Genomic DNA, 24,209 nt, shown 5'->3' with positions numbered 1-24,209 from the left:
TTGACCTAAGTATTAAGCAGTATACAATAAACAAAATTTGTTCCAACTACAAGATAATTAAATTTACAAAAAGCATCATAAACAACATATTGCATAAACCAGAAAAAAGACTTATGATAAGATCCATTAATATCGCCTACAATCCACGATTATTTAATCCACAATGTTGTACAAATGGAATGAGCATAGCTTCCGAAAAACTGGATAAAAAAGATCAGCATGGAAACTGTCCAATACAGAATTCCAAAGAGCAGGTCCAGCTTAAGAGAAAATTCTGCTCCTAAATTCTGCTCCTAGTTATTTCTCTAAAACAAACACAGAAAATGATGGCAGATAAAACCCAAACAGCCTATCCAGGGGTTCTGCTCATCCATACCAACTAATAAACTCTAAAATCCTTTCCTCTCCCTCAGAGACCCTCTGTGCTTTTTTTATGATTTCCTGAGTTCAGATACTGCTTGTCTCTACCATTTCCATTGGGATGCTGTTTTCATGCTTACCTCAGCTTAAAAGGACTTAAGTGGGATGTGCTAAAGTATCCCACAGTAAGTTCTGAACATATACATGCAAACCACACACCCAAAATTTGAAAAAAAATTCTGGGAGGGCCGGAGTGGGCATTTTTGCACTAATCAGTTAGTGTATCTACATTGCCACAAATTGATTATTGCGGGATGTAGCTTACCACCTACAAAATAGGTGACGTAAAGGCTTACAAACTACTTTTTGGTCATAGCATGGCCATTAATTCAGAAATTGGAAAATTGTTCATTTTCTGGCAGTGGTAAAAAATGGACTTAGCATGCAAGAAAGACCTGCACGCTAAGGCCACTTTCTACTACAGCTTTGTAAAAGGACCCCATAGATGTGTGAGCACTGCATCCATCCATCCAAATATCCCTGGAATATTCCTTAGGGCTATCCTGAAAACTGGACTGGCAGGGGGTTTCCCAAGAACTAAGCTGAGACTCTCTGCTCTAAGTGAAGGAGAGTCATTTATTTGGTAAAAATAAAGAAAGCCTTTTTCAGGGAAATACCTACCATACTTGAATGAAACGTCCCTTGAAGGGATAGGACTTATTCTGCTTTTTCTGTGTGGTTTACACAATCAAAGTGGTTTACATATGTTTAGACAGGTACTTATTTTTTACCTGGGGCAATAAAGTATTAAGTGACTTACCCAGAATCACAAGGATCTGCAGTGGGAATTGAACTCACAACCTCAGGGTGCTGAGACCAGCTGCTCTAACCACTAGACCACTCCTGCATCTGAACTAAGTCTAAAATATAATTTAAAATGTCTGCTCCATTTTCCCTGTCCCCCAAATTCCCTCACTCCATTGTATCAGTACAGTTTAAGCTGTTTTAGTCCTGACTGTAATGTTAGGGAAAGCAGTAAATCGAAAGAACTGACTGCTCGATATTCTGCCAGTACAGCTGGTGTGTTGTTTAAATATCATCTACAGCAGCAAAAGTAAATCTGAACATTCAGCGTCAGTATCCAGATTGCAGCTGGTATTGAATATCTTGGCAGAGCGGTGAGTGCTGCAGCTCTCCAGATAATGCCAATATTCAATCCACTATTGAGATAGCTATCTAGGTTTTGTCTTTCCTGTATCTATCCGGGCATGTTGCATTTTCTGGCTCTGCTGTTTTTCCACGTCTTTTGTACTGTGGATCTCCCATTTCCCCTTTTTTCTTGTTCTAGTAGTAGACTGTCAACAAGGAGAGTGCAAACCTGGAGTGAGGTGGTGGTGATGGAGATCCGCTGATTGTTTTATGTCCAATTATACAATCTCTCAGCTCTGTAACGCATGTAGCTATGATGATCAAGTGGATTCTCTCAGCTGCTGAGATTTAAGTAGCATGTACATATAACTGAATGGAACATGTATGATACTGATAGCGATATGCTGCTTGTAACCAACCTAGAACTCAGTTTGTGAGGATTCAGCAGGATATAAGATTGTACATAACATAACCCTACGTTCTAATAATCAACATTTGTTATCTATTCCTTCAATGAGACAACTCAGTATGACACATTCTACCATCTTTTCGGTTACCGCTATGCTCTGGAACACTATGGGGCTCATAATTTTAAAAAAAAGTCTAAAAAGAGGCCTAAATGGGTACTTGGATAAGTACCCATAATCAAAGCTGGTTTTAGAAGTATCTAAAACCAGATTAGGCCATTCAAGGGATGGCTGGCCTGCTAGACGGACGGGCTTGGCACCCATCCGTCTGGCCAACGAATCTTACAGGTACGGGGAGGGGGATTGGGGGTGGGGGTGTCGAGAGGTCATCAGGGGGGTCTCGCGGGTCAGCGGGTGGGGGGCCGATCTGGGGTTCGGGGGGGTGATCGTGGGACTGGGTTTCGTCGAGGGCAGGAGGGCCTGGGATCCCTCCTGCCCGTATCTTAGTGGGGGGGTAGGGGGGTTCACCTGGCCAGGAGGGTTTGGGCTCCCTCCTGGCCCGATGTCAGTGGGAGGGGGGGTCGTGGTTTGACAGGGTAGGAGGGCTTGGGCTCACTCTTGCCCCGATGTCATTGGGGGGGTCGTGGTTTGATGGGGTAGGAGGGCTTGGGCTCCCTCTTTCCCCGATGTCGGCGGGGGAGGTCGCGGTTTGACGGGGCAGGAGGGCTTGGGCTCCCTCCTTCCCAGATCGTTGTAGGGGGTGTGGTAGATTCTGTAACCAGTGTTGTTTTTGACAGACACCAGTTACAGAATCCAGCCTTTAGGTAAGGACTGGCTCCTCCTTCGCCTAAAAGCCCTTGTTTTGGAAGTTTGGGACTTAGGCTTATTTAGGTTGATTATATGGTGTAAGTTTAGACATAGTGGTGGTCTGGGCATTTAAACATCTTTGGATGTTTTTTTTTTTATAATGGACATTTTCCCTGCTTCTACTTTCAATGTTTAGGGCCTTAGGCCAAAAGGGGACTTAGATGTTGTTTTTTATTATGCCCCTCTACACCTATAGTACTGCGTGATGAAACTATACTAGAACGATTTAAATCCAATCTAAAAACCTTTTTATTTAATGATGCCTTTTTATAGATTTCTTTCTAATTCTTAAATCAGATGGACCCCATTCCTAATGTTTTTTCCCTTTTTGTCTTCCTTTCCTATCAATGATGTAGTTCTGCCCTTCCACCCTCTTTATCTGTACGTCCGTGTCTGTATTGTTTGATGTATCCCTAATTATTTTAACAATATACACCAGTTAGAAAAATGATAAGAGGATTATCAAATTTTAAATAGAACTTGGATTATTGTAATCCTTTGGCTGTGGAGATCTGTGGCTAAGGGAAATATCCAGATAACTGCACAGGGGAAATAATTTGATAGCCTCCAACCGTGATTAATCTTTCAATGATGTTGTTTTCTTCTACCTTTCTGTTTTTGAAATTCAGTTCAAAACCAATTACGAGAAGAAAATGTTCAAAGTCCCTGTGCCACTAAATGAAACCTCTGTCACCTCATCAATAATAAGCAATATATCAGAGGCAGTAAAGGCACTAACCCAAATGAGAGAAGAGGTCATCCCTATCCCAGGAGCTGTGAATGGAGTGAATGCACTGGGACTGGTGGTTTTCTCAATGTGCTTTGGCCTGGTCATTGGCAACATGAAGGAGCAAGGGAAGGCATTAAAAGAGTTCTTTGACTGCCTCAATGAAGCTATCATGAGACTGGTTGCTGTCATTATGTGGTAAGTACCAAGCCTTTGTAAAATCAGTACGTAGCAAGATATGATATAATTCACTCGTTTGAAAACATTTTAATTCACTTTCAAATGAATGTCTCCTTAAATCATTTAGAATGCATCCCAATTCAGCTTTGCTATCTGTTTCTTCTCTTTCTATATGGCCACATAAAGGGTGTGCTAGAAATTGTTACGTTTATGGAGACCCTACAGCCCAGCTGTTTGTTTCTTTTACTTTATTTCCACTGTGGTTTTCTTTTCCAAAATTTAAATTTTTTTCAGGTGAACAGATCCTATACATGGTTTAATTTTCAAAGTACAGTAGTTTATCTAGTTCATAGGGATGTGTATTCATTAGCATTTATTCAGTTTGTTTCGTGCCTTAAAAAATTTAGTTTGTGCTAAATTGATTTATTTATTTAGATTGCTGTCCCGTCCTCCTGTGAGCTCAGAACAGGTTACAGAAGAACATTCACATAGATTGCAGTAGATATATTTAGTCAGAATATATTAGACATTCATGGCACATTACAGTTATATTAGGAGTTCATGGTACATTACATAGGACAGCCATGTATGTTAACCTACAAATTAATGCAGATTAAGGGTTGATTATTAGGTACAGTAAAAGTACATTTTTACTGTACTTTAATTTTACTGCACTAACTTGTTAGGCACCTCTGTGATACAAGAATAGCGCTCCTTGCAAACAACCTTGCAAGCAGCATTATTTTTCCATTCCTAGAGCATCAACTACAATGCCTTGGCCTGATGCTTCTGGGCCATTTCTTAAAGAGGTCAGGTGGAAGTATTATCACCCTCTCCCCATAAAGCTCTCCTTTTTCTATAGGAAATTGTTGCCTTCAATTCTGACTCCCCCCCCCCAATACTTTCCTAACTCTGATGGCCCCTGAACATTCCTTTCTTCTCCAACTCCCCCCAGTAAGGGGGGGGAGGCATTCTTGAAAAAGCCTTCAGGCAAAACTTGTTGAACCTTACGGTCCTTCCCGAGATTCAAAAAAGAATGAAGAAATAGCTAAAGCTAAGTACATAAGTTTTAAAGTTGTACAAGAAAAGGTTAATGAATTGCACAAAATATAGATTGATACTGGAGTACGCTGCAGTCGCTAGCGGTCCAATGCACTCTGGAGGTCCTGAGCTTTTGTCGGCGGGTGGAGCTGCCGGTGATTTCGGGTTGGAGATTTCTCTCTCCCCTCCAGCGACTATCCCACCACCGTGTCCTGCTCCTCCCGCGGCTCTGTCAGGTGACCCTTGTACAGAAGGAACGTCAAGGAAGATCCTGTTTGAAGGGGCAGTAGCCGAGAAGGAAAAAGAACAAGAGCAGAGAGCTGTTTCGGCTGAACTTGGAATTAGAAGACCTGCTACGGTGACCCTTGAGAGCATACGGGATGCTCTCGAGAGACTAAACTTAACGGTTACAGGATCTTCCCAGGAATTGAAAACTTTACTAAGTACTGTGGACAATTTGGGAAAGTCATTAAAAGATACTAAAGAAGAATTTTCTATAGAAACTAGCAAGCTTAAGGAAAGAACAGACAAATTATAGAATGTAACAGACGGGATTCTGAAAGAAAGAATTATTTTAAACAGAAAAATTGAACAAATAGAGAATTATAATAGAAGATTAAATTTACGTATATTGAATTTTCCAAAATCCCTTGGAGTATCTCCTCATGAAATGTTTAAGAAATATTTAACGGAGGTGTTAAAATTTTCCCCTGAACTTATACCACCAATTAACCGCATATATTATTTACCTCCAAAAAAAGTACCCATTGCCTCCAAAGAAGGTGAAGATTTGGAAGCTGTAGAGCCACTAAACCTTACAGAGATTTTGGAATCCTCAGAGTTTGTGGAAACAGAGAGAGCCACTTTGTTGGTTTCCTTTGTTTTTGAACAAGATTTGAATTCAATAATGAGACTGTTTTTTCGTAATTCCCAGATGTTATTTTATGGAAAGAAAATCTGGATTTTCCCTGATGTAACAAGAACTACACAGGAACAAAGAAAGCTATTTTTAGCAATGAGGACAGAACCATTAGCACTTGGAGTAACTTTTCTTTTGGCATATCCATGCGTTCAATTAAATTCTTAGGTGTTAAGTATACTTTTTTTATCCCGGAACATCTTAGATCATTCCTGGATTTGAAGAAAATGTCAACTGGGACAGTTTAATATGATAGTCATGATTATGTAAATATGAGGACCGTATACCGTTAAAACCAATTTCCTTTTTCTTTATATTCCTCTTTTGAGTTGCTCCTCACTCTTAATCCTTCCTCTGATCTGATATTGTGGTCTAAGAAAGATTTAGGTAATATTGTTTCTCTTCTTTAAAATCTTTAAATTTATATGATGGTTTCAATTCTGATTTGCTTGTACAAGAGATTTCTTGTGAAATTATATTAAAATTTCAATTAAAAAAACCCTGGGTTTCAGTAGGTTATATCATTGTCTTTCTTTTTAACTTTTCTAGTTCAGCACTCTGCTCTTTCAACAAAGTCAGTGTAGACAATAGTGTAGCCTTTAGAGGCTCTGTTAAGAGTTTTATATAAAAAGTGTTCTAGTCTAGGTTAGTTTAGCTTGCAGTTGAGGAATGTCTCTGTTTAGTTTTCAATTCTCCCCCTATGCTGCCCAGCTCTCACCCATCCCAAGGCTGATCTTTTGATTTATAAGCTCTTCAGCCAATCAGGGAAAGGACTTTGGTAGGATTTTTTTTTTCCTTCTTTCTGTTTTTTCTTTCATCAGGTGCGATCACTTCTGCAACCACAGTATGGTTGGGAAACATCGTGTTGCCAAACCTATTGCCCCAGGTTACAGCTTCTGTTTCTGTGCATACAGAAAATATTACCCATATAGAGGGAGTGGTTATATATACAAGCTATCTTCAGCTTGAATCCCTCATGAAGGAAGTGAAGGAACTGAAAGAGGAGATGGCAAGGCTGAGAAGCATCTGCAAGAATGAAAGATACATCAATGAAATGCTTCATGAAGCATCAAAGATTTTTAGCAGTGGGGAAGAAGAAGCCGTGCTGATGGAGAACAGCTGGACTCAGGTTATGAGACCCTGCAAGATTGATACTGTGACTCCATCTAAGCTTTAACTGAAGAACAGGTATGCAGCCATGGAAGTGGAGGAGATGAAAGCATCCCAGGGAGAGGAAGGATCAAAGCTTGAAATCCCCAAAGTTCCTGGATCATGACCACTAGAGGGTAAAAGGTAGTGGTGGTTGGTAGGGGTACAGAGGCATCCATCTGCAAACCAGACATGATCTCCTGAGAGCTGTGCTGTCTGCCTGGTGCTAAAATTCAAGATGTTACAGAGAGTTTGCTGAGACTCATCAAACCTAATGACTATTATCCAATACTACTCATCCATGTTGGCACTAATGATACTGCGAGGTACCCCTCTGAATGCATCAAAAGTGACTTTGTGACTCTGAGAGAAAAGGTGAAACAGTCAGGTGTGCAGGTGGTGTTCTCATTAACCCTTCCTGTCAAAGGAAGCTTGCATCCTAGAGATGAATGCGTGGCTGCGCAGAGGGTGTCTTTAAGAATGTTTCGGCTTTCTGGGCCATGGGATGATTTTCCAAGGGCTAATGAGCATGTATGGTGTGCATCTATTAATGAAGGAAATAAATGTCTTCAGCAGCAAACTAGCTAACCTGCTGAAGAGGGCTTTAAACTAGAATCTTTGGGACAGGGTGATCAAAGCTTCTGGGTAAGTATAGATTCTCAGGTAGGTGAATCACTAAATATCTTTACACAAATGAAAAAAAGGGGCAATGTCTGGAAAACAGTATATGTTAATGCTCAAAGAATGGGAAACAAGGTTCTTGATTTATAGGCTGTGATGGAAGAGACTGGGTTGGATTTAGGGGTGACCACAGAGACGGGGTTTACAGAGAGCCATGACTAAAATACTAGACTATAATCTGTCCAGGAAAGACAGGGTAAGAAGAAAAGTAGGGGAAGTGGCATTATAGAATATACAGAGATTAATAGAATACATTCAAAATTTGGCTATAAAAGCTAAAGTACTACTAGGAAATTTTAATATGCCAGATGTTGATTGGGGTATCCCTAGTGTGGGATCTCCTAGAAGTATAAAGATCTTGGGAGAACTGTTCCAGCAGTTGGTAATAGAACTCATACAGGATGGGGCCATACTGGACTTAGTGCTTACAAACAATGAAAGTATTTCTGATATTATAGTGGGTGATCATTTAGCATCCAATTATCATTTTATGGTGTGGTGTAGAGAGGACTCATTCAAAGGTAAAGGTTCTCTCGGAGAGAGCCCCCAGGAAAGAGACTTGGGAGTACTTGTAAACAAGTCAATGAAACCGTCCTTACAAAGCGCAGTGGCGGAGAAAAGGGCAAACAGAATGCTAGGAATGATTAAGAAGGGGATCACAAACAGATCTGAGAAAGTTATCATGCCACTGTACTGGGCCATTTTACACCCCCACCTGGAATACTGCGGCCAACACAGGTCGCCGTACATGAAAAAGGACATAGTACTACTCGAAAGGGTCCAGAGAAGAGCAACAAAAATGGTTAAGGGACTGGAGGAGTTGCCGTACAATGAGAGGCTAGAGAAATTGGGCCTCTTCTCCCTTGAAAAGAGTAGACTGAGAGGGGACATGATCGAAACATTCAAGATATTGAAGGGAATTGACTTAGTAGAGAGACAGAGATTGTTCACCCGCTCCAAGGTGGAGAGAACGAGAGGGCACTCGCTAAAGTTAAAAGGGGATAGATTCCGTACAAACATAAGGAAGTTCTTCTTCACCTAGAGAGTGGTAGAAATCTGGAAAGCACCCTTTAGGGATTCAAGAAAAGGTTAGATAAATTCCTGCTAGACCAGAACATACGCAGGTAAGGCTAGACTCAAATAGGGCACTGGTCTTTGACCTAAGGACCACCATGTGAGCAGACTGCTGGGCACGATGGACCACTGGTCTGACCAGCAGTGACAAATCTTATGTTCTTATGTTCTAAACTTTTTTAAAAACTGGATGGGAACATCTGGAAGAAGTAAGAAAGCAGTGGGCAAAATTGAAAGGAGCTATTGGAATGGCAACAAACCATTTTGTAAGAAATGTAAGTATAAATAGGAAAAGAAGGCCGCATTGGTTCTTAAAAGTAGTATCTGAGAAGGTAAGGGAAAAAATTGTTTTCTTAAACTACAAAAGAAGACAAGCAAAAATGTCTAGAAAAGGTAAGAGAGACTGGTCGAATAGGCAGGAAAGCAAAGATGCAAATGGAAGGAAAACTAGCAGACATGGTAAAATGGGGAGACCTGACTTTTTTTTAGATATATTAGTAATAGAAGGAAGCACAAAAGTGGCATTGTGAGACTCAAAGGTGAAAGGGGGGGAATATGTAGAAGCTGATAAAGATAAGGCTGAATTGCTTAACAAATATTTCTGTTCTGTGTTCACAGCTGAAGCGCCGGGAGCGGGACCACAGAAAACAAAAGTAAATAGGGCCGGAGGTGTGACAGACCCTGATCAAACTTACGAGGATTGTGCATGAGGAGCTCGCTAAACTAAAGGTGGATAAATCAATGGGGCGAGATGGTGTACATCTGAGGGTACTGAGGAAAATTAGGGAAGTTCTGGAAGCTCTGCTAGATGGCCTTATCAATGCTTCACTAGAGTCTGGAGAAGTGCCAGAGGATGGAGAAGGGTGGATGTGGTCCCTCTCCACAAAAGTGGAAGTAAGGAAGAATTAGGGAACTACAAGCTGGTAAGTCTGATTTATGTGGTAAGTAAATTAATGGAAACACTTTAAAAGAGAGCATAGGCAACATGGATTCGCTAGAGGTAGGTTTTGTCAGACAAATCTGATCAATTTCTTTGACTGGATGACCAGAGAATTAGATAAAGGGAGTGTATTAGATGTGGTTTATTCAGATTTAAACAAAGCCTTTGACAGTGTCCCATACAGTCATCTAATAAACTAAGTGCCCTTGGTATGGGCCCCAAAGTGACAAACTTGGTTAGGAACTGGTTGAATGGAAGGTGACAGAAGGTAGTGTTCAGTGGAGATTGCTCTGAGGAAAGGGATGTTACCAGTAATGGGCCTTAAGGCTCGGTTCTTGGGCCTATTTTTAAAAAAATATTTTTGTAAGCAATATTGCTGAAAGGCTGACTGGTAGGATATGCCTCTTTGCAGATGATACCAAAATCTGCAATAGATACCTTTGATGGTGTGAATAACATGAGGAAGGTCCTAGTGAAGCTTGAGGATTGGTCTGAAATTTGGCAGCTAAGATTTAATGCTAAGAAATGCAAGGTCATGCACTTGGGCTGCAAAACCCCAAGGGAATGGTACAGTATAGGAGGAGGACAAGGACCTTTGTGCATGAAAAAGAAGCAGATCTTGGGTGTGAAAGTATGTGATGATCTTAAGGTGGCCAAACAGATTGAAAAGGCGACCTGCAAAATCTAGAAGGATGCTAGACTGCATAGGGAAAGGTATGGCCAGTAGGAAAAAGGAGGTATTGATGCCCCTGTATAAGACTCTGGTGAGACCTCATTTAGAATATTGTTACAATTCTGGAGATCGCTCTTTCAAAAAGATATAAACAGGATGGAGTTGGTCCAGAGAAAGACAAAATGGTTGATGCCCTATATCATAAGATGTCCAGGCATAGACTTAAAGATCTCAATAAGAATACTTTGGAGGAAAGGCAGGAGAGGGGAGATATGATAGAGATGTTAAAATATCTATGTGGCATAAATATACTTGAGGTGAATCTCATTCAATTGAAAGAAAACTCCAGAGTAAGAGGGCATAGAATGAGGTTAAGAGGTGATAGATTCAGGAGTAATCTACGGAAATACTTTTTTAAAGAAAGGGTAGTAGATGCATGGAATAGTCTCCTAGTAGAGGTGATAGAGACAGACTGTGTCTGAATTAAAGAAAGCATGAGACAGGAACTTGGGAACTCATAGGAAGAGGAGGAGATAGTAGATGCTGATGATGGGCAGACTCGATGAGCCATTTGTTCTCTATCTGCCATCATGTTTCTGTTAAACTATATTTGTCTATGTGTTCCATACTTTTATTTTTATAATTGTTTCCACTATTTTGCCTGGCACTGAAGTCAGGCTTACCAGTCTGTAATTTCACAGATCTTCCCTGACCCCTTTATAAAAATCAGTGTGACATTGGCCACTCTCTAATCTTCAGGTATTATGGCCGATTTTAGCGATAGGTTACAGATTACTAACAGCAGATCAGTAATTTCATGTTTATTTTACCTCACATGCTGAAATGTCCTTTCATTTGTAAAGGACAATGAGCTGTGAGTAGTGTAAAATAGAAAGTGTCCCTATAAAAAAATTTGCCGACCTCCTAGCAGAGAACACGTACACACTGCTCCCCAAGCTACTCCAGAAAATTCACAGAGAAATAACAAACCAGATAAACAATGCCACTTCTATCAATCCAGAGTTAAAACCTCACCTGAAGCAAGGTAACCACCCAGTTTCTTTGACCCACCCAAGATCCATAAACCAGGAATCTCTTTACAACCCATTGTAAGAGCATTCGATGCTCCCACCCACTCTCTAGCATGCTATCTAGCCCAAAAGTTAAGGACTTTAACTGACAACATAGTTTTGAATATTAGAGATTCTGCCCATCTCATCAAGATCATCACTGACCTGCAACTAAGTAACATAGACATTCTGGTCAGTTTCAAGGTAGTTTCACTATTCACCAAAATCCTAGTGGACGAAAAAATCCAGGTCATAAACTAGAAGCTATAGACATGTGGTCGGTCTACCAATGGAATGGTCAAAACTTGCAGCTTTCTGTTTAAAAACAATTCAGTACCATGAACACTACTATGCCCAAACAGAAGGCACAACGATGGGCTCCCCCCTCTCCCTGGTGGTAGCCAACATATTCATGGAGTCTCTTGAAACCACCCTGCAGGAGAGTGCCAAGCTCAAATCTAAACAGTGGATCAGCTATGTAGACGACACTTTTATTATTTGGCCCTATGGACGAGAAAACCTCAGTGAATTTCTAAACCATCTGAACAACGGACACTCCAACATAAAATTCACAATGGAGGGAGAGATCAATGAATACCTTCCCTTTCTGGATGTAATGATCAAAAAGTGGTCAGATGGAAGCCTGGGACACACGGTTCACAGAAAACCCCCCCTTACCAAACACTATCTATATGCAGAGTCCCATCACCACCCATCCACAAAAAGAGGGGTTCTATGCACACTAGTGAACAAAGCACTAGGAGTTTGCAACCCAGGCAGCCTTCAGAAAGAAAAGGACACTCTCTAGGACACATTTCTTGCTAATGGCTACTGCAGAAAGGCTACCTTTCTAGCCCTCAAACTACCTGTCTATCCCTAAAACTTATGGACGGTCTGACCCCCCAAAAATCAGCAACAGCCAACAACAACTAGAGGACAATGCTGCGACAGAACAAAAAATGGCAGTGCTTCCCTATATCCAAGGCGTAACAGATTGCATAGGGAAATTACTATAGAAAAATAACATCAAAACAGCCTACAGTACACCACAGAAACTCACATCTACACTCACACATGTGAAAGGCCATTTACCTCTGCTCCAAACCCCTGGTGTATCTGAAATCCCATACACCTGCAGCCAATCCTACATTGGTGAAAATGGACCCACTATATAGGAAAGGCTGAAAGAGAGCTCTCCATAAACAAAGCATAGCAACCACTCATCCAAAAGAAATTCAGTGCAAAAAGGACTGGGGCCAAGGACAAACGCCTTTTCCCTCCCCCCTTTTTCTGACAGAATTTTTTTTTAATGTGACCCTTCCCTATCATAATTTAAAATTGTGCCCAAAGGACATTCCTGCCATATTTCATATTTGTGTTACCAACGAACTTTCCTGCCAAAATTCAAATTCATGACCAACTGTCCTCCCAGTTCTCAATCAAGTCAGTGAACCCACTATATATAATGACAAACTGCAGATCTCACAGCATACCTTGAAGAAAGCCACAGCATGATGGCTGAAAAGTCGGTTCTACCTATCCAGATGCGGCAAGACTGGGAAAACAGCAACAACCATGACTGTATAGGTGCCACCATCTTGGATGAGTCACGTGGCAGGATCAGATGTCCATCACCAGACACCATCCCCTATAGCCTCAGAGGAACATGCTCAATTTGCACAGACATACGCTACAGGCAATGAGCATGCTCAGTCAAATTCCTATTATTTTTCCATACCCTTAAAGTATGTGTGTTTTTTATGGCCATTCAAACAGGGATAATCTGCCCCTGCCATTTGAGAACTTTACGGCATATCATCTCTCACGAATGAAAGGACATTTCAGCTTTCAGTCTAAGAGGTAAAAATAAACAACTTTTTTGTATTTTGTATAACTCTTTGAGGGATCTATAAGGACATCAGTTGTTGCTTTAGCTGATAATCCTGTCTTCAATTGTGATATCCAGCTGGCTGAAGATGGAGGTTATTGGATAATTTACTAGTACTACTTTGGCTGCACCTGCAATTTCTGCAACAGCTTCTTTCACAATCTTACAGATCAGGTACAGCAGCATATTATTTAAATCCAAATCTTCCCTGTGACATGTGATGTAAAAGTCAAGTGGCATTGATTCAGATAAAGCCGATAAAGGCCGCATTTCCACATAAATGCTTTATTCAATATTAGTTTGAGTGGGTGACAGTTGAAAGAGATCCATTTCTAATTTAACACATTCTTCTGAACAGTCATGCACAAAAGCCATGAGTTTTCTCAAAATATATCTTCTGGCTCTAACGTCAGCTCCCTTCTTAGCCTTGCACTTAGGCTTCTGTGTTTCTTTCTTTTAATGATCCAGGTAGTCCTTCTAAAAGTGTCTGGCTGCTTCTGTTTCTTTTAAGAGTTTTTCGCACAACCGCTAGTCCTGAGCTGGTCTGCTCTGTGTTGTTACTCATGTTGTTCAGAATAGTCATAGTAACATGGCCCAACACATCTTTAGCTTTGTTTATGGCTGTGCTTTTCACCTGCAGTTTAACAATCTTGATGCTCCTTCTCAGTAGTATTAGCGCTTCTCTAAAGAGACTATGAAACATCCCACCTATCCCCACTCTATATATAAAGGGCAATTCATGAAAGCCCAGAAGCCCAAGCTCAGCCTGGGTCATATAATTTCTGTATGCTGCAGGATTGCCATAAGTTTCAATCACCACCATGTTGCTTTCCAGGGTTTTCAAGTGAAGCTTAAGAATCGCCTTCCCATAACAAAATAAGACATTTCTGTTCTGTCCATCTTTATTTCAAGGATGATGGTATTGATATGTTGTTTGTTTATAGGGACATCCAGTTCCTCTCTAACTGGAACACAGTGCAGTAGCAGAAAAAAAAAAAAAATGATCTCCTGCTAACTTATGCTTCATGATGTCTGTGTAGATTTACAAGGTCTTAAAGCCTTCTGTGTGTTAATATGGTTAATAAAAGCATCAGGGCTCATAATCAAAAATATATAAACATCCAAAAAGCATCCTAAATTGGCTGGATGTTCTGGTGCCAATAATTGAAACCACCTTTCTGGACATCTAGCCAAGGGTCCCAACCTGCATGTCCAGAGCTTGAGATGGGCATGGTGGAGGCATGTTATGCGCGGACTGTGGGCGTGCCTAAGGGCGGGTTAGACTTGGACATCTTGCAACAGTAATCAAATGTTTTGCAAAACGTCCTGGACAGAATTTATACATTTGGAACTAGACCTGTTGTAGAAGCATCTAAGCGCCACAAAGATACCCAAATGGATCAGGTGACCACTGCATGCATCAAGGTAAGACACCCCCCACACTCCTCCAGTGGTCACTGATCCCCTTCCACCACACAAAAATGAGAACAAAAGGTACATACCTGTCTCTAAAACAGCAGCATCTGATATGGGGAAGCCTAATAGAGCTGCACACAAGTAGCCTGGTGGGTGGGCTAGTGAACCAGAAAGGAAGACCCAGGCTCATAAGCCAGTATAACTACTACATTTATGGTAGAAAGTTTGAGCCCACCCAAACTCTACTATACTGTCATATAGGTGCCACCTGCAGCCATAAGTGCTATTGGGGTGGTACACAGGTGGGTAAAGGACAATAACCCCCCTCGTAATCACTCCCCAAATCTGTTATTGTAAACTGATAACCCCAATCACTAACTTCCAACCCTGTGCAAACCGCAAGGTACTTCACGACCCTACAATGCATAACTGTTGTTATTATCATTAATGCTGTTACTATCAGATGTACATTGCAATATTCTTTGATGTAAACCGCCTAGGAGTCGCAAGATTGTTGGCGGTATATAAGAATAAAGTTATTATTATTATTATTATTATAAAGTAAGTTTTTTTTGGGGGGGGTAGGGAGCTCACCATAAATTATAAAGAGGTTATGGTGAGATATACATCTGACATCCTTTATATGAAGTTCATAGCAGTGCCCTCTAAGATGTCCCATTGCTCTGTTGGGATGTCTATGTGGCCAGTCCATTACTATGTTGACCCCTCCCACATCCAAATGGACTGCATTTGGACATTTTCAACATGGTTGTTTTTCTGATCAAAGGTGTGGTATAAAGTTAGACATTCTTGCGGCCTAGACATCCCAGTGGCCAAGAATTCTAAGTAGGCAATTTTCAAAAAATATATATATATTTGGACGTCTAGCAGTTTGCCAATCAAAAATGGTAATTTCTAACTGTGGACGTCCATCTGGAAATGTCCAAGTTAGACTTAGATGGGAGGTTTTAAAAATGTCCTTCCATGTGTTCTATCCCCAAAATGTTTGCTAATTCGCCATCTGCTCAAAAGAGCACCGGTAAGCCTATAGTTTTTATTCTGATTCTGTGTCTGATGAGGTCATAAAAGATTCACAGGGGCAGCATGTCATAGTGAGTAGCAGCAGCTTCTCCATACTACAAATTCACCATCAATGCATATGGTTATATTATGTAATAAAAAAACAGAACAGTTCATCCAGGAATTACAACATATAACACAGACCCCTGCTTTACAAATCAATTGACATATTTCTTAATTAAAAAAATGTCTTAAGCTGTTTACAAAATGTTAAACGGACAAATTAAAGAAGAAAGCACATAAAAAAATTTAACAAATTTAACCAAATTCACTGAAGGAAATTTTAGTGCCACGTGTCTTCGTAATAATTGTTTGTTTAATAATGGGAATAGCATTACCAAATATAGGGCCTTTTTTATCAATCTGAATAGCATGGGTTGGCATAGTACAGTAAATGCACCGAAGCCCATAGGGATTGAATAGGCTTCGGTGCATTTGCTACGTAGCTCTCGCTACCGTGGCTTGATAAAAGAGGGTCATAATGCGGCATTCCCATGAAAGGGACTATAATACCAATGTACTTAAATGAACTCATGCAGCTACAGGTAGCTATTGAACCCCCTCTTTTATCAAGCTGCACTGCTGAGCAACGCAAGCTAAATACTTAACTACCCATTCTATTCCTATGGGTAACTCTGCATTTAGCTCAGGTTGCTTGGCAATACAGCTTGAAAAAATGGGGGAGGAGTTTGTAAAAATAAAGCATGATCGATTTATCTTTATGCAAGGAATAATCTTAATTGCTAAGTTGTGGTAGCTGTAATATTTTCAAATGCCTACATAAGCAATGTTACAGTAACCTGTCTTTGAAAGTAACAAAGACTGTACCACCTGCTGAAAAGATGTTAATTCAATATATCTTCAGATAGCTCTCGATTTCCCAAGGAGCAAGAAAGAATTATTTTCTGTTTTATTTATTTGGTTTATCATAGTGAGTTCATTATCCATGTGTATCCCCAAAATGTGTAAGGTAAATTCAAAATGAAACTTGGGCCCTCTTCTATCAAACTGTGCTAGCAGTTTTTAGCACGGTAAGCCATGCACTGCTCCTGACACTCACCGTGCTAAAAACTGCTAGCGCAGTTTGATAGAAGAGGACCTTGGTCTTTCCAATCAAAAGATTTCTCTACCCCAAATTTCCTTGGCTAGGCCTAACCTTGAAGAATTTAATTTACTCCTGATTAAAGTTTTAACCAAAACAAAGGCCTCTTTTAACAAAGGGCATTAGGGCTTTAACACGCGGAATAGCACGCACTGAATTGCCATGCACGCTAGATCTTCATGGCAGCATTGAGCTGGCGTTAGTTCTAGAAGCGTAGCACGGGTTTAGTGCACACTAAAATCCTGCGTGCGCTAAAAACGCTAGCGCACCTTAGTAAAAGGAGCCCAAAGTCTGTGAAGGCAATCTTGGGTGCTCAATTACTTTATTATATTTATTTGGACTCGACATATACATGTTTCGGCTCTATGATCTGCTTCAGGAGTCTACAGAATAAAATAAATAAAACAACATCAATGCTTATGATAAACATCAATATTTAAAACATCAATATTTAAAATGAATATAATAAAATCATGTGAATAAAGTTAAATTAAAGCAACGTTTGAATATGAATCTTAAAACAGAACATTTGAAAACTACAAACATGAGATGAGATCTGTATTGCTCAAAAAATAAAATATTACAAAAGCAAATAAAAATGCTATTATGAATCACCTAAAATGAATAATCTATATTTGATATTTTAACATGAGAATGCACATCTATATCTGCATTGTTTGTTGATAAAAAAATATATCAAAATATTTGTAAACACATCCAAAATATTGAGACAATTGTATTAATAGATTGTATTAACAGAAAATAAATAAATATATAATAAACTAGTCTTTAAGCCCGTTACATTAACGGGTGCTAGAATATATCTGTCTGTCTTTCTTTCTTTCTGTCTCTCTCTCTCTCTCCCGCTGTCTCTCTCTCTCTCTCCTTGGCTCCCTTTTTCTGTCTGTCTCCCTCCCTCCTGTTGTCTGTCTGTCATTCTTTGCCTCCATTTCCCTGTGCAGCAGCATTTCCACCCCACTTCCCTGTGGAGCAGCAACAGCAACAGCATTTCCCTTCACCCCCCCGACTTCCCTGTGCAGCAGCAGCAGTATTTGCCTTCCCCTCCAGGTCCCTGTGCAGCAGTTGCAGCATTTCCCCACCCCTTCTCTTCTCTTACCGCGATCTGGCCTGCTCTGTTCGGCCCCTCCCCCGCGTTGTGTCCTGCTGCGATCTGGCTGCTCTGTTCGGCTCCTCTCCCTTCCCTTCCCGTGGTCTAGCCTGCTCCATGGCCCCCCCTTCCCTTATAGCGTTCCCCACAGGCAGGCAGGCCCAGCTTCTTCCTTGCGGCTTGAGTCCTCTTCTTTGTCGGCCCCCCCCTTCCCTTCATGTCTGTCTGTCTGGGTATTTTTTTTCTTTGTCTCTCTCTCCTTGCATGCTGCGTGTCTGTCATTTTTTCTGTCTGTGAATCTCCCTGTGCCTCCTTCCTATGTCCTTAGTGCCCCTTCCTATGTCCATAGTGCCCCTTTCTATGTCCTTAGTGCCCCCAGTGCCTCCTTCCTCCCCCCCTCCGATGCCAGCCTGCCTTCCATTGAAAACCCCCACCCCCTCCATTGCCTCCCATCCCCATTCCATTGAAACCCCCCATGCCAGCCTGCCTGCTTCCCATCCCCCTGAGCAGCATATTTCCATGGAAAACCCCCCCGATGCCATCCTGCGTGCCTGCCTTCCATTGAACCCCCCACCCCCTTCCGATGCCAGCCTGCCTGCCTCCCATTCCCCTTCCACTGAAACCCCCCCCACGCCCATGCCTGCCTGCCTGCTTGCTTGCCTCCCATCCCCCTGAGCAGCATGTTTCCATGGACCCCCCCCATGCCATCCTGCCTGTCTGCCTTCCATTGAATCCCCCACCCCTCCTCCGATGACAGCCTGCCTGCCTCCCATTCCCCTTCCACTGAAACTCCCCCCCCCACCCCGATGCCTGCCTGGGACGCGGCAGAGGAAATTAGGCCATTAGAAGACCCGAGCAGCGTTTAGTGTGCCTGGGACGCTGCTGCTCCTGCCGGGTTTGTCAGCCTTGTAGCGGTGGGAGGGTCAACGGGGGTTTCAGTTGTGCCGGGTAGGGTTGTCGGGGGGGAGGGGGGGAGTTACGGCGTGTGAGTGTTTAGCCAGGTGTGGCTGGTAACAGGAGCCGCCGCGGCACCTTTAAACAGAAAAATAACTCTGGCAAGGGAGGCGGCCAACTGGCAGGGAGCAGGCCAGACGGAAAAACGGAACCCTAAGCAGCGCATGCGCACTCCTATCTGCGGGTCGCTACAGCTCACGGAAAATGGACGCACACGATGGGAGTACGCATGCGCGGCCTAGCGTTTTATTATATTAGATTATATATAAATTTATATATATATATATAAATAAATATATATATAAATTAAAATATATATGCATTTTTTAAAGAAAATTTTTATAAAATCACATCCTACGATGTAATAAGTCTCTATGTGACTTATGTATTTTATTACGCAGAAATTATTTCAATTAAATAAACAAGCATACCAGAATGATATTTTTGTGACGACGTGAAATACCGCCACATAGTAGAGTTTAGGGTGCAGTTAAACCTCTCCACCATGGCTGTTTTTATGTCATCACTGGTCACAAAATGAAGTATTTCTTTTCTATTCAGTAACATCTGCAGGGGTTTATTTAAAAACTCATTACCCTCATCTATCTGCATTTTTTTTTATAGGTATGCAGCCTAAAGTAAATACCATTCAAACGCTTTGGCCACTTCTCTAAAAGTTTGTTTTTAGACATGACCCATATGTATTTCAGAAAGATGTTAATAATCGTAAGTATGTATTTATAGTCGCCATGAAAACAATACAGCACTGGTAGATCCACCAAGTCAACTTGCCACTCTGCATCCACCTCTGAGACTATGGTTTTGTTTCTTTGACAATGAATACAGGCAGGTCAGTATCAGCATCTTACCCCCTGAGCCATTCTTCTACTTGTATTTTTTTGAGATCCTTATTATGTTTTCTAGAGTCATTGAATAGAGATGTGATTCTGCCAAAATTTCCTATAGATTCTGGATAAAAGTAAATTCTGCATAGGTATTTTTTTTGTATATGACTTCAAAGGGGCTGCTTGCCCCCATATTAGCATACAGAGGTAAAAGGGGATATTTTATTCTAAAAAGTCTTCAGCCATCTGGTACATTTATTTATTTATGTTATAAACAAACTCAAACTATGTAGAATAAGGGGTCCTTATATCAAGGCGTGGTAGGGGTTTAACACGCGGAATACCACATGTTAAACCACCTGCCACGCTAGTCGCTAACACCTCCATTGACCAGGCGTTATTTTTTTTGCTTGCCGCAGGGGTTAGCACGTGATGAAATGTCCGACACGCTAACCCTGCTAGCGCGGCTTGATAAAAGGACCCCTAAATGTGGAAACACTCAAAACTGCAATGCTACTCAGGTAAAAGGCTGGTGTTCACCATGACATTGAGAGTAGTCACTACAATGAAAGTGAGGAGGAAAAAGCCTCAGAACCCCAGGTCTTCCCAAAAAATGGCAGGCAGTATGAGGGGTGATCACTAGCATTAAAAAAAACCTTCACTCATATATTTTCAGTGACTAAATGGCACTACACACAAAAAAAAGGCTTTATGCAATAATTACAAAGTAATTTATGAACAAAGGAAAGAGCTTATCTGTGACCATGGATCTACTGCACCGATGTCAACAAGTATTTCGCTACTGGAGCTGTCTAAAGGTGTGAAAAAGAAGATCCATCCTGGAATACACATGTTTGCATAAGCTTGTGATGATAATTTTTGTGTATTCCATCAAAATTGGTTCTATCTATCTTCCTGTTATACAAGTAGATGAGTCTATGAATGCTGAGACACAAACCCATGCTTTGAACTACACTGGAAGATCTCGGGAGACGTGCATCTAAGTGTGGAAATTTTCCTGGTAAAGCTTGTTCAATGGCTTTATTGTCTAGTTCTAGCGGTAATATTTGTTAGACATACCATTCAGAGCCAAGTCAGATTTGCCAGAAAAGAGATTTCAAAATGATCTTAAATGTTCTTCCCTACTATTAAGAATTTCAAACTTCTCTATCAGGAGTTTGGTACTTTGCTATTCAATGTAGGGCTGTGAAAAATTGAGTCTCTGATAGGATATTTTCATTTCATAATAACCTGACAGGGTTCACGGTCAGTCTAGAAGAGGTATGCAAGCAGATTGATAGGCTTAAAAATGATAAATCCCTGGGACCGGATGGCAACCATCCAAAGGTAATCAAGGAATTGAAAGGGGCTATAGCTGAACTGCTTCAACTAATAGCCAATCTGTCGATCAAATCGGAAAGGATTCCAGAAGACTGGAAGGTGGCGAAGGTTATGCCAATCTTCAAGAAAGGTTCGAGGGGTGATCCGGGAAACTACAGACCGGTGAGTCTGACCTCGGTACTGGGAAAGATGGTAGAGGCGCTGATAAAGGACCACATCATTGAGCACCTTGATGGACATGATCTGATGAGGACCAGCCAGTACGGCTTCATCATAGGAAGCTTGCTTGACGAACTTGCTGCACTTCTTCGAGGGACTAAACAGGCAGATACACAAGGGTGACCTGGTCAACATTGAATATCTGGATTTTTAGAAGGCGTTCGACAAGGTTCAGCATAAATGACTACTTCGAAAAATTGCGAGCCATGGAATCAAGGGTGAAATATGTGGATTAAAAACTGGCTGGCAGATAGGAAACAGAGAGTGGGGGTAAATGGACAATATTCGGATTGGAAAAGCGTCACCAGTGGAGTGCCACAGGGTTCGGTGCTTGGACCCGTGCTCTTCAACATATTTATAAACGATCTGGAAATTGGTACGATGTGTGAGGTGATTAAATTTGCAGACGATATTAAGTTATTCAGAATAGTGAAGATGCAGGGGGATTGCGAAGATCTGCTACGTGACATAAACACGCTTGAGAAATGGGCTGTGACATGGCAAATGAGGTTCAACGTGGATAAGTGTAAGGTGATGCATGTCAGTAACAAAAATCTTATACATGAATACAGGTTGTCCGGGGCGTTACTTGAAGAGACTCCCCAGGAAAGAGACCTGAGAGTGCTGGACTACAGGTCGATGAAGCCATCCGCGCAATGCACGGCGGCGGCGAAAAGGGCGAATAGGATGCTAGGAATGATTAAGAAGGGGATCACAAACAGATCGGAGAAGGTTATCATGCCGCTGTACCGGGCCATGGTGTGCCCTCATCTGGAGTACTGCATCCAGCATTGGTCACCGTACATGAAGAAGGGCACAGTATTACTCGAAAGGGTCCAGAGAAGAGCAACTAAAATGGTTAAGGGGCTGGAGGAGTTGCCGTACAATGAAAGATTAGAGAAACTGGGCCTCTTCTCCCTTGAAAAGAGGAGACTGAGAGGGGACATGATCAAAATATTCAAGATACTGAAGGGAATAGACTTAGTAGATAAAAACAGGTTGTTCACCCTCTCCAAGGTAAAGAGAATGAGAGGGCACTCTCTGAAGTTAAAAGGGGATAGATTCCGTACAAACGTAAGGAAGTTCTTGCTTCACTCAGAGAGTGGTGGAAAACTGGAATGCTCTTCCAGAGGCTGTTATAGGGGAAACATCCTCCAGGGATTCAAGACAAAGTTAGACAAGTTTCTGCTGAACCGGAACGTACGCAGATAGGGTTAGTCTCAGTTAGGGCACTGGTCTAACCCAGCAGCGGAAATTCTTATGTTCCAGCAGGTTTCTGGCTTTCTCCTACCAATATAATATCATATTATAAGGGACCTTCAAAAAGTTTTCACACTTTTATTTTTTTAACACTTTTCATTAAATATCTCAAAAGCAAATTGCATCACTTTTCCACCTAATCATCCTGTTTTGCCTGTCTGATTAGTCCCATGACATTCTACTACACGCCTTCTTACCGCTGCTCCTGCCCCAACCGTTTCCTGTGAAAATATGAAAATGCGGAAACTTTTTGAAGGACACTCATACATGTGTCCTCAAATCCAGTCCTCAAGGTTCATAGCCCATAGGAGCCCACTTTTCAAAATAATTGGGAGTACTAAACCCAACAAAGATTATCCTTCCCTCCACACTGTCAAGGAGTTTGCTCTTTATTAGGGATGCTCAAGCACCCATAACACCCACAGAGTTGGCTTCTATGTCATAACCCATCCTGGTTTTCAGGATTTCCACAATGAATATGTATTAGATCTATTTGCATGTAGTGAGTCCAAATAGATCTCATACATATTCAATGTGGAAATCCTGAAAACTATGAGTAGGCTGGATTGTAGACCTTTAGGACTTGATTTCAGGACCCCTGTCATAACAGCTCTAGTATTCAACCTCTATACCTGTTAAGCTACCTAAAAAAGAAATGCAGATTATTATCACCTTAAAGACACTTGCAAGTGATGGCATATACAGATACTTATTAGGTGGGCAAATAAATATTAATATGGATCTACCATATATAATAATAATAATAACTTTATTCTGGTATACCGCAATACCATGGAAGTTCAATGCGGTTAACAATAGAAGAGACTGTACATTTACAGCGAAGTTACATATTACAGCGTTGTTACATTTACAGCAATGTTACATATATGGCAGTGAAAATTAACAGCGAAGCTACATACATTTACAGTGAAGTTAGATATTACAGCGTTTTTACAATTACAGCGATGTTACATATATGGCAGTGAAAAGGCATGTACTAAAGAAGAGACTGTGCATTTACAGCGATGTTACAAATTATAACGGTGTTACATTTACAGCGATGTTGAATATATGGCCGTGAAAAGGCATGTGCTATGGAGGTCTGAGGGGCCATTAGATCAAAACCGAGATTGGGTAAGAGTGGCCATATCGAGGTAGGGAGGGAGCAGGGAAGGAGGGAAGGCAGAGTTAGCGGAATTTGTCAAAGAGGTAGGTTTTTAGTGACTTCCTGAACAGGTGATAAGGCGGGGAGTTGGAGATGAGGTCAGTTAGGCAATTGTTCCATTTGCCCGCTTGGAATAGTGAGTATCATTAAGTTATTCCTTAATCACAATGAAGCTGAAAAAAAAAACTAATCTTGGGGGCAAATCAATAACGGTGTGCCAAGAACTAGGCACCTAGAGAGGCCCAGATTCTATAAATGACACCTGAAGTTAGGTTCCAAATAAACACAAAAAGACTTGATGATGATGTTTAATATCCATATGTAGGATTATACAAATCCACACAAAGAAATAATATGATAAATCCAAACTCATCCAAAGTGAAAATCAATAATGCGGACTCAACACAGTCCGTGTTTCAACTCATATAACCTTCTTCAGGGGTCCCAGGTGGAGGCGCACTATGATACAAAACACTAATAAAAATAGAGCATGTCCTGGTGAACTGCAGGAGCAAAGTATCAGCAACTAAAGTTAGGTGCACCTAGCTGATCTAGGCACCCAACTTATTCAATTAGGTTTAATTGGCACCATTA

General features: G+C 41.3%; 1 protein-coding gene across 1 annotated transcript in view; it reads left to right on the top strand.

Annotated features, from left to right (window-relative positions):
• Window positions 1–24,209, top strand: part of SLC1A3 (solute carrier family 1 member 3) — a 219,880-nt gene that overhangs the window by 173,824 nt on the left and 21,847 nt on the right. The window contains exon 6 of the mRNA XM_033932783.1: window positions 3,413–3,708. Coding sequence (XP_033788674.1) covers window positions 3,413–3,708 — 296 coding nt within the window. The remainder of the gene's footprint in view (window positions 1–3,412; window positions 3,709–24,209) is intronic.

This window comes from Geotrypetes seraphini, chromosome 1, assembly GCF_902459505.1.
Source record: "Geotrypetes seraphini chromosome 1, aGeoSer1.1, whole genome shotgun sequence".
Lineage (NCBI taxonomy): Eukaryota > Metazoa > Chordata > Amphibia > Gymnophiona > Dermophiidae > Geotrypetes > Geotrypetes seraphini.
The sequence above is the reverse complement of the archived record's forward strand: the minus strand, read 5'-3'. Positions and strand labels throughout refer to the sequence as shown.